At 42.9% G+C, this 12990-nt stretch overlaps 4 protein-coding genes across 40 annotated transcripts in view; 1 reads left to right on the top strand and 3 right to left on the bottom strand.

Moving 5' to 3' along the window:
- LOC120952824 (calcium-activated potassium channel slowpoke) overlaps nt 1-1201 on the bottom strand; it is a 69692-nt gene extending 68491 nt beyond the window's left edge. For 18 of the 36 annotated variants that reach the window (XM_049606149.1, XM_049606136.1, XM_049606144.1 and 15 more), the window contains exon 1: nt 1076-1200. The gene's annotated coding sequence lies outside the window, so the exon portion shown is untranslated. Of the gene's footprint in view, nt 1-905; nt 1055-1075 lie in introns of those variants that run through there. The other 18 variants (XM_049606142.1, XM_049606152.1, XM_049606146.1 and 15 more) reach the window with 3 other exon arrangements.
- Nucleotides 1202-2392: 1191 nt separating this feature from the next.
- Nucleotides 2393-2999, bottom strand: LOC120949157 (transcription elongation factor 1 homolog). The gene is made up of 2 exons (XM_040366225.2): nt 2890-2999; nt 2393-2793 (listed from the first exon to the last, which is right to left on the bottom strand). Exon 2 carries the CDS (start codon nt 2779-2781, stop codon nt 2533-2535), a length of 249 nt encoding a protein of 82 aa, XP_040222159.1. The 5' UTR covers nt 2782-2793; nt 2890-2999; the 3' UTR covers nt 2393-2532.
- Nucleotides 3000-8509: 5510 nt separating this feature from the next.
- LOC120951094 (bolA-like protein DDB_G0274169) lies at nt 8510-9110 on the top strand. Its single transcript, XM_040369622.2, has 2 exons — nt 8510-8854; nt 8939-9110. Exons 1-2 carry the CDS (start codon nt 8609-8611, stop codon nt 9086-9088), a joined length of 396 nt encoding a protein of 131 aa, XP_040225556.2. The 5' UTR covers nt 8510-8608; the 3' UTR covers nt 9089-9110.
- Nucleotides 9108-11918, bottom strand: LOC120951093 (set1/Ash2 histone methyltransferase complex subunit ASH2). Of its 2 annotated transcripts, XM_040369618.2 has the most exons (5): nt 11657-11918; nt 11070-11557; nt 10018-10407; nt 9396-9934; nt 9108-9322 (listed from the first exon to the last, which is right to left on the bottom strand). In XM_040369618.2, the coding sequence occupies exons 1-5, from the start codon at nt 11725-11727 to the stop codon at nt 9218-9220; spliced, it is 1593 nt and encodes a 530-aa protein (XP_040225552.2). In that variant the 5' UTR covers nt 11728-11918; the 3' UTR covers nt 9108-9217. The 2 variants fall into 2 exon arrangements, with proteins under 2 accessions (XP_040225552.2, XP_040225553.2); XM_040369619.2 differs by lacking the exons at nt 11070-11557; nt 11657-11918 and adding an exon at nt 10507-10752.
- Nucleotides 11919-12990: the final 1072 nt, after the last annotated feature.

The following is a 12990-nucleotide window of genomic DNA, read 5'->3' as shown; positions in this document are numbered from 1 at the left end:
GCTCTCTCCCCACCCCTCTCTCGCTCTCTCTCTCATTCTGTTTTTGAATCTCTTTTTCGCCTACTGGCCGCTCGCAACTGTGTTCTCCCGCTCTCAGAGAAACCTTTTTATAGATCGCGCACCGTTTTCCATCTTCCTTTGCACGCGCCATCTTCCTTACTTCGCCTGCTTTGTAGCACTCTGCACTGGTCACACATCATCTCCCCTTCTCGCTCATTCTTTTCACCAAGCAAGGGTGATAAAGTGGGCAATGGAAAAGCCAGCGGATGGCAATGGTGGCGGTGGGGAAGGGAGGTTGAAGAATTTGATCCTTTTTTTTGGGAAGAAGAAAAAACATGGCCAAAGGCTCCATTTTTTGTTGGCTCATCCATTTTTTTTTTTTTTTCTTCAACATCACATAGGCACACGAATTGAAACTTTTGGTTGAAGCACTTGGGTTGTGGTGAAGCAAAGCAACAAAAAAAAAACATACGTAACTTATCAGCAACCACATCCCCTGGGCAAAGTTGTTGGACAAAGCACATTACCACATACACGCACAAACACATACATGTACACGTACATCATTCGGAAGGTGGTAGGAAAAAAGCAGAAACTCTAACATTTTCTCATGTACGGTACGACACACTACGGCACGTTATTTAATTTACACACAGATGAACGCTTATTGGCAAAAAGGCTGCACGATTGAAAATTTTCCAGCAGTAGCAAACAGCAGCAGCAGCAGCAGTAATAAATGGTGCCAGCGAGAAAGAGGAGGGGTCAATAGTTCGATCGGATCGATGGCACCGAAAAGGGCACTTTTCACGCCCAAAACCACACTGCCCACGTGTCGAACCTGGCACAAAGCAAGCGCACCGTGCTGGGCAACACTTTTTCACTGCAAAACGGTGCAGAAATGTTACCGAAAGGGTGAAAATTCGAGATTGAAAATTCCTGCACATTCACGCACGCACACATACACACACACACAAGTCAGTTCACAGGGCCCTTCTATGCTGCTCCATTTTTTTGCCTTCCTGCCTGCAGTACACCACCCCGAAATGGCAGTCGGTTAGCCGAGCGAATCTGTTACCTTCACGGGCGAGATCTAGCACACTTCTGATGGAAAATTTGTGCTCTCGCGCATTTGGGTGGCCCCACTTGTGCTTGCTTGCTCGTGATCGAAATGGAAGAGAGTGAGCATTGGAGGAAAAGAGAGAAATAGAGGGAGAAAGAGCGCGTACGGTTGGCGCGGCATGAAGCTTTTGGTAAGAAAACCACCAACAACAACAACAACAATAAAAAACCATGCGTGTGAAAATGAGAATGCGTCCGCACTACGGATACACTACGACTGCGCCAGGCCAGGGTTGGCTGGTAGCCCGCTAACAGGAATCGCCGTGATGGCTGGATTTAAAATAACGATTGTTTAAAGTAGATATGTTTTTAATTATTGGTACATTTTGAGAAATTTGTTTCTCAATATTGAGCTAAATAAATTGTTAAGAAAAAAACAAATAATTACGAATGATTCATGCGATTTTCATTGATTTACAGTACCGTCTTTTTCTAAATCTGCAAAATGATAGACTGTAAAATATTAGAAACTGTTGTTAATTATTTGCTTGCTTGATTATTGATTTCCGTTACCAGTAGTATAAAAGATCAAATTAATTGATGCTATTTTACATATTTTTACAATGTTTCTAGTCCCACACATTTGCCGGTCACAAATGCATCATTTATTTTAAGGGGGTTTCCATCGCTTTCTTCATTAAACAAAAGAGGGCGCTGCAATCGGCATGGAGAGTTTGGCCAAATCAATGATTCAAATGAAAAGAAATCGAAAATATTCATCCGTTCTTCTGCAGGACACTTTTTTACAGCGAGCATGCGATAAATACAATGAAATACAAATAATATATTGTTCCACAATTAAATTTTGTTCACAAAGGCATATTCCATTTAACGAAAAAGTAGAAACACTTCTTTCTGCAAAGAGAACATAATCAATTTGGAAGTGTAAATCCCTCCAACAGTGTCCCCTTTGCATCTTACCGTATTACAAACTAACCATGTAAAATCTAATTCATTCTACATCCCTTTACCTTCGTTACCTCACTTACCCAGAAGTACAACTGTTTCGAAAACATTCCCCATGACTGGTGTTTCGTCTACTGTGAACTGGGCACAGTTCCGTGCAGTCGCCAGTCGCTTTCCCCGCCAATGATGACCCGATGGTTATTAACATGTGCCAATCTCGACCATTCTATGCGTGTTTCTTTGACTATTACCTGCCGTACCCAATAGCTTCCTGCCGGAACTGTCATCCATGATGTATTACCAACACCGCCGGTCCGACCGACCTGCCGCAACACCTCCACCAAGTACTGCGGAATGCAGATGTGTGTGTGTGTGTTAGCATATACCTTAGCAAATTGATTTATTCTTGTTTCACATTAGACTGTAGTATCCTTATGCATATAGAAGATCAGCGTGGCCATCTGCGCGATGCGAGTTTGCTGCCCAGCGCGTGCTGCGTGCGTGTGTTCAGTTTGCAGTCTCACAAGCGTCCACCCAATCGTTGTACACGTCCACCGGTTCCGACAGGAAGTTTATCGACGTTTGATACTCTTCCAAACACACACGACATAATATTTTGGCCGAGTTTTTAGGTTTATCCATCTTGACCTCGCAGGACTTCTCGTGGTTGCAGAACGGGCAGTTAAATTGCTGATCGAGTGGCTCAATGTTCTTGCGCTTTGGCGGTGGCTTCCTTTTCGATTTTCTGCGCCCCATCGTTCCGACAGCCTGCGAAGGGAAGGAAAACGGTCATTAGTGAAAGGGCAGGCTCGGAAGCAAGACAATTGAGGGGTTTTTATCGCGATTTTCTCGTTTTTCACTTACAGATTTGCTTACGAATGTCCGGCTAGTTTTGTTTACACTTGGTTTAAGCCCGGGAGAACGCCGATTTTTGTTGTTGGATTTTTTGTTGTCCCAGCACGAGCTGTCAATCGGTGACGCTGTCGATCAGTGACAGAGTGACCAGAAATATCGATTTATCTGTATTCCTGCAGAAAATCACAGATTTTTTCATAATACTGACCGAAAAGTCATAAAAACATTTCCCAAGTCATTTGGCTGGAAATAGACGATCCGAGATCGTCGCGGTACCGCGTAAATCGCGTATGACTTGAGCTGTCAATTATATCATAAAATCTTATAGATAGGCTAAATAATCGCGGTTCGTGTATGGAACCCCGAGGTCTGGTGACGATTGAATGTGCCAAGAAAAAATATTTGTTTATCAATTTGTGAATCAAATTATTTATATTGTTAAAACAACGACGAAAAGCAAACCATCAACCGAGAAATGAACGCGACGAACTTTGATCAAAAAGAACAACGACCAAGCTTCGATGTTAATTCTTTTATTCCTGAGACGCAACTGTACAAGTTCACAATTTTTCGTTCGCTTATATACTACCGTACACCAGTACTGTCAAACCCAAACAACAAAACGTTGCTTATTCTTAACACTCCTCCTCAACGTTTTGACATGTAAAATTCAAGTATTTAGACATATTTACATGTTTGATCGCACCTAAAGGTTTGGTCAGAATGTCCGCTTTCATTTCTGCACTTGGGCAGTACCTGATCTGAACTACATTATTGTCTATTAAACCTTTGACAAAGAAAATTTTAGTCTCAATGTGTTTTGATCGTCTTGTGCATCTACCCGATTCCGCGAAACTAATACATGCTTGATTGTCTTCATATATCACCGTAGGTTCGTTAACTGACTCACCCATATCATTTAATAAACGTCTAAGCCATATTATCTCCTGACATACTTCAGTTAATGAACAGTATTCAGCCTCCATTGAAGACAAACTTACACTAGTTTGGCGTCTACTTGCCCATGATATTACTCCTCCTGCATAAAATACTACGAATCCTGTTGTAGATTTCCTTGAGCTCATATCACCTGCCCAATCAGCGTCTGAGAAGGCTTCCAACTTTTGATTACTTGTCCCTCCAAGATTCAAACACCAATCCTTTGTGCCTTTTAGATATCTGACTACACGTTTTGCAGCAACCCAGTCCTTTTCCGTGGGTTCATTAAACTTTCTGCCAAGAAATCCTACACTAGCGGAAATATCTGGCCTAGCGCAATTAGCAATAAACATCAGACTTCCAACAACGCTTCTATATTTTGTACTTTCCGTCAGCGTTTTACTTGGATTTTCATCGCGTAAAAATCCTACGTCCATTGGAGTTTTAGTTTTATTTGCATTTTCTAAACCCAATTTTGAAATGAGACCTTCTATATGTGTTTTAGCACTCAAATTAAAAAAACCTTTATCATTTCTAATCACCTGAATTCCTAAAAAATGTTTTACGTCGCCTAGCATTTTAATCGCAAAATGTTTCTTTAATTCTCTGAAAACCTTAGTGATACTGTTTTCATCTTTACATGCGACTAATATATCATCAACATAAACGATTAAGAATACATCGGAACGCACAAACAGACAAGGGTCAGCTTGACTTGCCTTGAAATCCATCTTTTCAACTACATTACTAAGAGTAAGATTCCAGCACCTTGCTGATTGTTTTAAGCCATAAATGCTCCTCCTCAAAAAACAAACTTTATCTTCTTTTCCGCGTTCTTCATAACCAGGAGGTTGGCGCATATAAATTTCTTCTTCTAAATTTCCATGAAGGTAGGCTGTCTCAACATCAAAATGTTTTACAACTAAATTATCTCTACCAGCTATCGCTAGTAATGTGCGAACAGTATTATATTTGGTAACCGGCGCAAATGTTTCATCGTAATCCGTACCGTATATTTGATTAAAACCCTGCGCAACTATTCTTGCTTTGAATCGTACTACCTGTCCTTTTTCATCTTTCTTCATTTTAAACACCCAACGACTCCCAATCGCTTTCTTACCCGCCGGTAAATCCACCAAACACCATGTGTTGTTCTTTTCATGCGATCTTAGCTCACAGTCCATAGCCGCTTTCCACGAATTAGAGTTGGTCGAATTCATCGCCTCCGCCCACGTTGTCGGCTCTTCTTCGATGTGTGCAACACCAACGATGAACTCGTCCAAGTAACTCGGCAGCTTTCCGCGAGTTTCGCGTACAGGCAAATTACTCACCGCATTGTCCTCGTCGGTCAATTGTTCATCGAAGTCAGCGTATGGATCCAGAAACTCAGTTTCTCCGGAATCCAGCGATTGTTCATCCTCTCCATCCGATGATATTGTTGCATTTTCGACACAATAAGGAGCTGTATCGAAAACAACAATGCTATTGTCTTCGCGCTGGCTACTCGTGTGGTCCTCACATCGGCTGCTTGGATGCTCGTTTTCCAGGAATCTGGCATCACGACTCACTGTTATTTTGGCCGTCTTTACGTCAACAAAACGGTATGCCTTTTGTTCTTCAGAATAGCCGATAAGTGTGAGTTTCTTCGCCTTGCTCGCAAACTTTACACGCTTATTTTTGGGAATATGTACCCAAGCACTACAACCATATGCCCGGAGATGATCCACTTTTGGTTTTCTTTTGAACCACATTTCGTATGGAGTATTATTCACTGCGTTGGATGGCAAACGATTTTGCAAGTAAGCCGCACAAATTACTGCTTCCCCCCAATATGTTTTGTTCAAACCAGCACCCAAAAGCATCACGGTTGTCATTTCCTGCAAATACCGGTTTCTTCTTTCTGCAACTCCGTTTTGTTGCGGCGTGTATGCGGTTGATGTTTGCAGCAAAATACCTTCTTTTCTATAGAAGTTTTTCAATTTTTCACTTGTATACTCTCCGCCTCCGTCCGATCGAATCACTTTTGGTATTTTCCCGAGCTGATTTTTCACTAATTTCACAAAATTTATTATCTTGTCACACGCATCCGATTTCGAACGCAAGAGATACACATATGTGTATCGACTGTAATCGTCGATTAGTGTTAGGAAATAACGATTTCCACTCGGGGTTTCGACCGGCATGGGGCCACACACATCACTGTGCACTATTTCTAGTATTTCGTTAGTGCGTCGCTCAGCGCATTTCGGGATCTTTGTTCTAGACAATTTTCCCTCCAAACACACTTCACAAGTGAAATCACACGCGCATGTTTTTACACCAGCACCAGTACACATATTTTTCTTGAACAAATTTTGGATCGCACTATTTTCACGGTGGCCGAATCGCTTATGCCACTGATGCACACAACAATCACCATTATTCTCGCATACAACGTATGCTGATTCTGTACGGTGCGTGTATAGGTTATTGCGCAAGGAACCTTGAATCATACAAACGTTGTTTTTGTGAATTTCACAGGACTCCTTTGTGAAGATTACTTGATAACCTTCCTCACAAAAACAAGCAACTGACAGCAAATTACTTCGTAAAGTCGGCACAAATAATACCCCAAGTGCCACAAATCCACTAAACGACCACTAAACGGCTTCTAAACGACTCAAGTTCTCTACCTAAACGGAATATAGAAAGACTTCGTTTAGCAGACGGCAAACGACTCATGCATTCTAAAAATAGCGAAAAAGCTGGTGGCGCTCTCTGTTGGTGGGATACCCCAACCAGTTGAGCTTCATCGCTTGGAGGAGAGCTTTCTCATTTCCTCTGTACTGTTGTATGGTTTCGCATTGAAGTTATGCATCGCTAGAACTAGAACGGCGATACGATTGTTTAAATGCTAAACTCCAACCTTAACCACCAGTACTGAAGCAAGTGAGATTTGAGTAATGGTCGTTGGTGTTGATACCCACGTATCTGACCACACGACCATTCATATAGATTTTTGCTCAGAAAGTTAGAAGGCTATATAGGTCATGATAAGATGAAACTTGTCGAAACACATTGCAAGAAAAGGATAGCAATATAATGATGAGTTGTAATACGCCATCTATTGATCAAACAATGAAGCTGTGGAGCTTTAATTTTTTTTCTATGGATATTAAATTTTCCAGTCGTTTAAGCTTAATCTGTGGCGCTTGGGACGTCTTTCACAAAAACTTTTCCTTTAGGGCCACTTACAGCACACTGTCCTAGACCTGTTGCTTTTATCGTTTTTCCATCCGCCAATGTAACATGTACGGCATCATGCTTGGAAAAACTATCTAACGTTTGAAACATCTTGACGTCGTTGCACATGTGCCGGCTGGCACCACTGTCAATTATCCAATTATTTCCACTCATCGCAGTCATAAGGTTTGCAAATACCTTTTGCTGTCCTTTATTCTTTTTGAACTTTGGACAATCTCGCCGAAAGTGTCCAGGTTTGCGACAATGATAACATATCACTTTGTCTTTTGGTGATTGAACGCTAAACGCAGTTTCATCCGTTCCAACACTGGCACCACTCTCAGACCTTCTACGATATTCCTCACGCAATTTGTTCATTGCGAATTCCGAAGTCAACTCGGCTTCAGGGCGATTTTCCAGGGACACTATCAGGCTATCATACGATTGCGGTAAACTCGACAATATTAGCGCCATAAACACACGATCCTTGAGTCCCTCATCTACTGCTTGTAGACGTGCATGCAGTTTTACCATTTCATTGAGATGAGCCGGTAAATTTCCATCCTCTGGAAGTTTAAGGGAACATAATTTCCTTAGCACGCATAGCACTGATGGTAGCCCGCTACTCTTATGAACAGAGCAGAGTGAGTCCCACATTTCTTTCGCGGTTTGCTTATTCATAATATGAACCAGTTGGTTATCGTCCACCGTTGCACTAATCACTCCACGTGTCTTTGCATCACCAGTTTTCCAGTCATTAGTCGGAATTTCCGGCTTAGCATCTATCACATACTTGGATAAATCTTGCCGCAATAATTCCATCTCTACACGGAATTTCCAAATTTCAAAATTATCCTCTCCCAAACGAGGGAGTACCACTTGCAAAGACGTCATGATTACACCGGAGTTTTTAATACAACAGAACAATTACTGGCACAAACACTGGGCCCATAACCTGTTAAAACAACGACGAAAAGCAAACCATCAACCGAGAAATGAACGCGACGAACTTTGATCAAAAAGAACAACGACCAAGCTTCGATGTTAATTCTTTTATTCCTGAGACGCAACTGTACAAGTTCACAATTTTTCGTTCGCTTATATACTACCGTACACCAGTACTGTCAAACCCAAACAACAAAACGTTGCTTATTCTTAACATATATAACATAGTTTAAGCAAAATTAAAATACAAAACTCTACTCGGTTTTTCAAACAAATTCATCAGAAAAAGTAAAAACAATCGGTTCGCGCTACCGCGAAAATCTCAGGAATACCGAAGTTGGGTATCTCTGCGAAACAGCTCCTGACCGGAGGCGCGGAAGATTTGACAGCCCAATTGTTCTATAACTGTTATATACAAGGTGCGAATTTCGCGGTACCGCGATGATCTCGGTTCGTCTATTTCCAGCCTGACGGTTTTTGACGTTTTGAGCGAGGGCTTTTGAAGGGTAGCCGCCAACATAATCTGGCCACACTGTCTGTCCACAGAGTGTCAACAATTGTTTTCTCTTTGCATAATACAGATCCATAAAAACTGCAGAAGATTCCTTTCATAAACTTCCCCATGCTCGCCAGACTCTGCAGAACACAGTTTGGATTGATAAAAGGCTCTACCTGCCATGTGCTCAAAATGTCCACTGTTGAAAAACCTATCGAAAATGCTATCCGTGCAGGACTAACGAAAGAGCTTGCGCCCGTGCATTTGGAAGTGGTCAATGAATCGTACATGCACAACGTGCCCAAGGGTTCCGAGACGCACTTCAAAGTTCTAGTGGTTTCGCCACAGTTCGAGGGACTTCCGCTAATAAAGGTACCTCGTACGACGAACGTTGAAGTGCTGTTTAACCAGAAATAGGATGAAAACACCGTATTCTCACTCTCTCATTAATTTCAGCGGCATCGTTTGGTGAATGAAATCGTTAAGTCGCAGCTTGCTGGAGATTTTGTGCACGCACTTTCGATAGTGGCCAAGACACCTCAGCAGTGGGATGAAGCGTACAAGCTCGAACCTAGCCCAAACTGTAAGGGAGGATTCGGGAAATAAATCTTTGCACATTGTTAGCTAACGTTCAAAAGAGTACATTCACTACATTATGGGGCAATGTTACAAATGATTGTTTGTAGCATCTTCTGAGTGTTTATTCCGTTCCACTCCTAACAACAGGATCGCCATTTAGATGCTGTAGGTGTCGAGTCGAAGCTTTCCATCATTTTCCGTAAAGTACATCATGTCGGCCATGGTTTGCTCGCAGATCATTTCTTCCACTCGTTCGTGCATCTGGAAAAACGAAACGCGTTTAGTTAGCACACATAAACAATCGTTACCCCTCACTGCCATCCGCTGTGCTTACCGACTGGGCTTTGAACTCTTTCAGCACCTCTGGGTGCTTAAATTTCGGTCCAAAATTCACACTGATCGTTACGTTTTTGTGCAACGATATTGCCGGATAGTAGGCCCCTTTGTATACGTCCACAAATGCCTCCCCCTGACAGACGCCGTTCTTAAAATAGTGAATCTTACTGCCCAGCTGCACTTTCAGCGCCTTCAGCGTTTCATTCACACGGTCCTTGTCCTCGTAATACAGATGGCTTTTGAACTTTACCAGCGGCCGGTCCTTGAACGTGTTCGATGCCTGGTTTGCCTGATTATCGCTCGGCAGTGTGATCAGAAACCCGAGCGTGTCCCCCTCGCCATACCCCGCGCTGTAATGCTTGCCGTGCGATTCGTGGAATTTGGTGCCCTTTCGCGACCGCCACGAATATCCGAACTTATCGTAACCGAGTGGTGCCTGCAGATTGGCGTACTCCTGTCCCCATCCCAGACGGCAGGCCGAACCATCGGGCATATCCTCCACGGTAGCTTCCCAGTACCAGCATCCTTTGGTAACGTCTAGTTAGCAATCGAAAGTAATGAAAGAAATAATGAAGGATGGCAGAAAAAGCATTGCCAACAGCGATGTAAAAACCACTTACAATGAGAAGCCCGTGCCATGCAGTAACCCTTCTCGCCCGTTATCGACAGTCGATCCTCGGATACCTTTAGCTGGGGAGCACGATCGTGCAATGCGATCAGCACCGCGTTCGGCGACAGCACTCGATACAGCCAGCCCGGAATCGGTTTGCCTGCCCAGTCAGCGCTTTCGTCAAACTCTTGCCGGAACGGTGCGTGCGGATCGGGTTCTGCCAGTATGTACCGGTATCCATCCTTGTTGAACGGATGCTCCAGCGGGTAGCCGTGGGCTGGCAGCTTCACCAGCGCACCGACATCCGTGCCGAGGCGGCTCTTCTTTCCAAGCGCCCCGCTTTGCTCACTGTTGGGCAGCTTTCGTTTCTGTTGTCTGCTTTTCGAAAAGTTTTGCGTGGCTGCAGTAACGGAAGAGGGAAAACAAGAGGTAGAAACACACATAAATGAACCATGAGCAATTCATCTGTCCGGGCAATTGACTGCACTCATTAGCATACTTTCTTCCATCTTCCAGCCACGTTGATGGTGTGAGGTAATAGTGAAGCGATAAATGCACTTGGGATGTTGTTAGAAGGTAAATAAATACAAGCTTAGCTTGTCTTTTCTGGTCTAGGCACAATTGTGAGAAAAAACAACAAAATATAACAGCACAAAACACCGTAACCACGCTACATGTCGATGTAGTTGGCGTACAAGTGTGATGCGTAACAACTCGCTTATCTTTTGGGTGGGGAATAATGCGCAACTGACGTTAGTTTGTTGTTCTAGCGTCTCGCTCTGTCTAACGTCACCCATACCATCGCACTTGCTCCTATTGCAATAGATGCGTTGTTGTCGTTTCAAATCAAAATGCTTTTTGCAGTAGGCTAAATAAGGGATTTTTTTAAGTAGGACTTTTACAATTTTGCTAGTGTAGGTAACAAGAATTGAGGCACATTTTTAGTCAAATATCAGAATTTATCCTCCTAAACTAAGCCAAAATGCCCAGTACACGTTGTGCTTCACGCTGTTCGCCAAACTTTTAGTTCGGATATTATCGAAATCTTCTTAAACCACTTACCCAATGCGGTTGCTTCGTCGTACGTCGGCTTAATCTGGGTAAGATCCGTATTGGCCAGCCCATACATTTGTCCCTGCTCGTTACTTTCCTCGTACGAAAACAGCGTGTTGATGTCTTTTATTAGCGAGCGCTGCACGGTCGCGTACCAGGATTGGGTGGATCTGCGCGCCATGGTCGTCATTGCCTCCCAGTAGTGATCCATGTACGGTATAATGTCCTTGTCCTTGCTAAACATTAGCCGCGCTTTGCCCTCCTTGGCCGCCGTTTGCTGCAGGTTCGCCAGCGCCGTAATGCACATCTGGGGTATCGAGGCTTGCACCTTGCGGAAGCTTTCCAATCCCGTCATGGAGCAGTTTTTGCACACAAACACGTAGTTCATCATGAACGGTACCAGGCGACCAAGCTGAAACCCGATGCAGGACTCGTGGAACCACCTACTGCAGGTGGCACAGAGCAACTCCACTATGTTGAGATTTCTTTCCTTTCCGCTACAACGAAACGTGTGATTATGGACAATAGATGAAACTGTAAGTGAAGGCCGTTTCCAACCACCGCAAATCTACCACCGTAACAACATTTTCTCTTACCAATAACAATTATATTTCTCCTCTGCCAAGGGAGACTTCTTGAGCTCGGGTTTCGCGTCATTCACATCCATGGTATACACTCGCTGCTTAAGGATAGCCAAGGGCACGGGAAGAATTTAAGTACCTTTACGTCTGGAGATTCGTTTTCTAGCACATGTACAACTCCTTGCCGCGTATTTCATTCATGAAATAAACAATGTTTGTAGAATCGTATGTTTGCGCTACAGTACGGCTTGCTGTTTGCCGCACGCGTCCTGAAGCGGCAACCCAAGCAACAAAATGCCATCAAGTGTCATTTTAAAGTCAAACAACTGAGTCCAGCAGATGGAGCGCCCTCTTGTGTAATATGCAAGAAATAATGAAAAGACAGTTAACCTGGAATTGTACCAGTATTGAAATGTGCTGTGAAAGAACATTTTCTGTTTTTGTTTCTCTGTGCAAAATTATTGTGTTTTATTTTCCTCATGAAAGTATCCACTCGACATCACAAACTGAACTGAAAATTCGTTGTCAATGTTTCTAGTTCTTAGCTTAAATCTCGGAGGTATAGAAGTTCTAGTATTTTTTATATCAAAGCCACCATTGTATCTAGATAGCTATCGTTCCTCTTCAATAAGGTTTGGCAAAGTGGTCAATAAACAAAAAAAAAACAATAAGGAAGGTCGTGTGGTCAGATACGTTTCAACAGCATCGACCATTACTTAAATCTCACTTGATTTTGTTCTGATGGTTTGCATAAGGTCGAAAATATACGGACCCGAATTTCGATGCATAACTTAAATACGAAACCATATAAGGCCGAAAATACACGGAACGGAATTTTGCGGCCGCGGAATTCCGCATGCTGTCAAACCCATATACAAACTGTCAACGGCTACTTTTCTGAAATGTCATATCCATACATTTTTCAGCAGGCGGTATTCTGCAGCCGCAAAATTCCGGTCCGTGTATTTTCGGCCTAACAGTACAAACGACAGGAGAAAAAAAACGAAGAAAGCTCCATTGTATGGCTATCCCACCAACAGATGACACCACCACCTTTTTTTTTTTGCTATTTTTAGAATGCATCAGCCGTCTGCTGAACGAAGTCTTTTTAGATTCCTTCTAGGTTGAGAGTTTCAGCCATTTAGAACCTGTTTAGTGGTTGTTTAGTGTATTTGTGGCACTTGGGTATCTAAATTTTCTCAAGAAAATGACGAAAACATACCCACGGGAGTTGCAGAAGATTTTGACATTATAAATAACCCAAAATTAGACCATTTTCAACAATAAAATATTTTCCATCATTTTTTTGTACAGTGCCCTACTCTGTTAATCAATATCGACATCGATTA

This window comes from Anopheles coluzzii, chromosome 2 (assembly GCF_943734685.1).
Source record: "Anopheles coluzzii chromosome 2, AcolN3, whole genome shotgun sequence".
Lineage (NCBI taxonomy): Eukaryota > Metazoa > Arthropoda > Insecta > Diptera > Culicidae > Anopheles > Anopheles coluzzii.
Note: the sequence above shows the minus strand (reverse complement) of the source record. Positions and strands in the feature narration are given on the sequence as shown.

Excerpts from the sequence above, each read along its gene's own strand:
- LOC120951094 (XM_040369622.2), top strand. The coding sequence starts at position 8,609 with ATGCTCGCCAGACTCTGCAGAACACAGTTTGGATTGATAAAAGGCTCT. Across the intron at positions 8,855-8,938 it reads AGGGACTTCCGCTAATAAAG|CGGCATCGTTTGGTGAATGA; the intron begins GTACCTCGTACG and ends CATTAATTTCAG.
- LOC120951093 (XM_040369618.2), bottom strand. The coding sequence starts at position 11,727 with ATGGATGTGAATGACGCGAAACCCGAGCTCAAGAAGTCTCCCTTGGCA. Across the intron at positions 10,408-11,069 it reads CGACGAAGCAACCGCATTGG|CCACGCAAAACTTTTCGAAA; the intron begins GTAAGTGGTTTA and ends CCGTTACTGCAG. Across the intron at positions 9,935-10,017 it reads CATGGCACGGGCTTCTCATT|ACGTTACCAAAGGATGCTGG; the intron begins GTAAGTGGTTTT and ends ATTGCTAACTAG.
- LOC120949157 (XM_040366225.2), bottom strand. The coding sequence starts at position 2,781 with ATGGGGCGCAGAAAATCGAAAAGGAAGCCACCGCCAAAGCGCAAGAAC.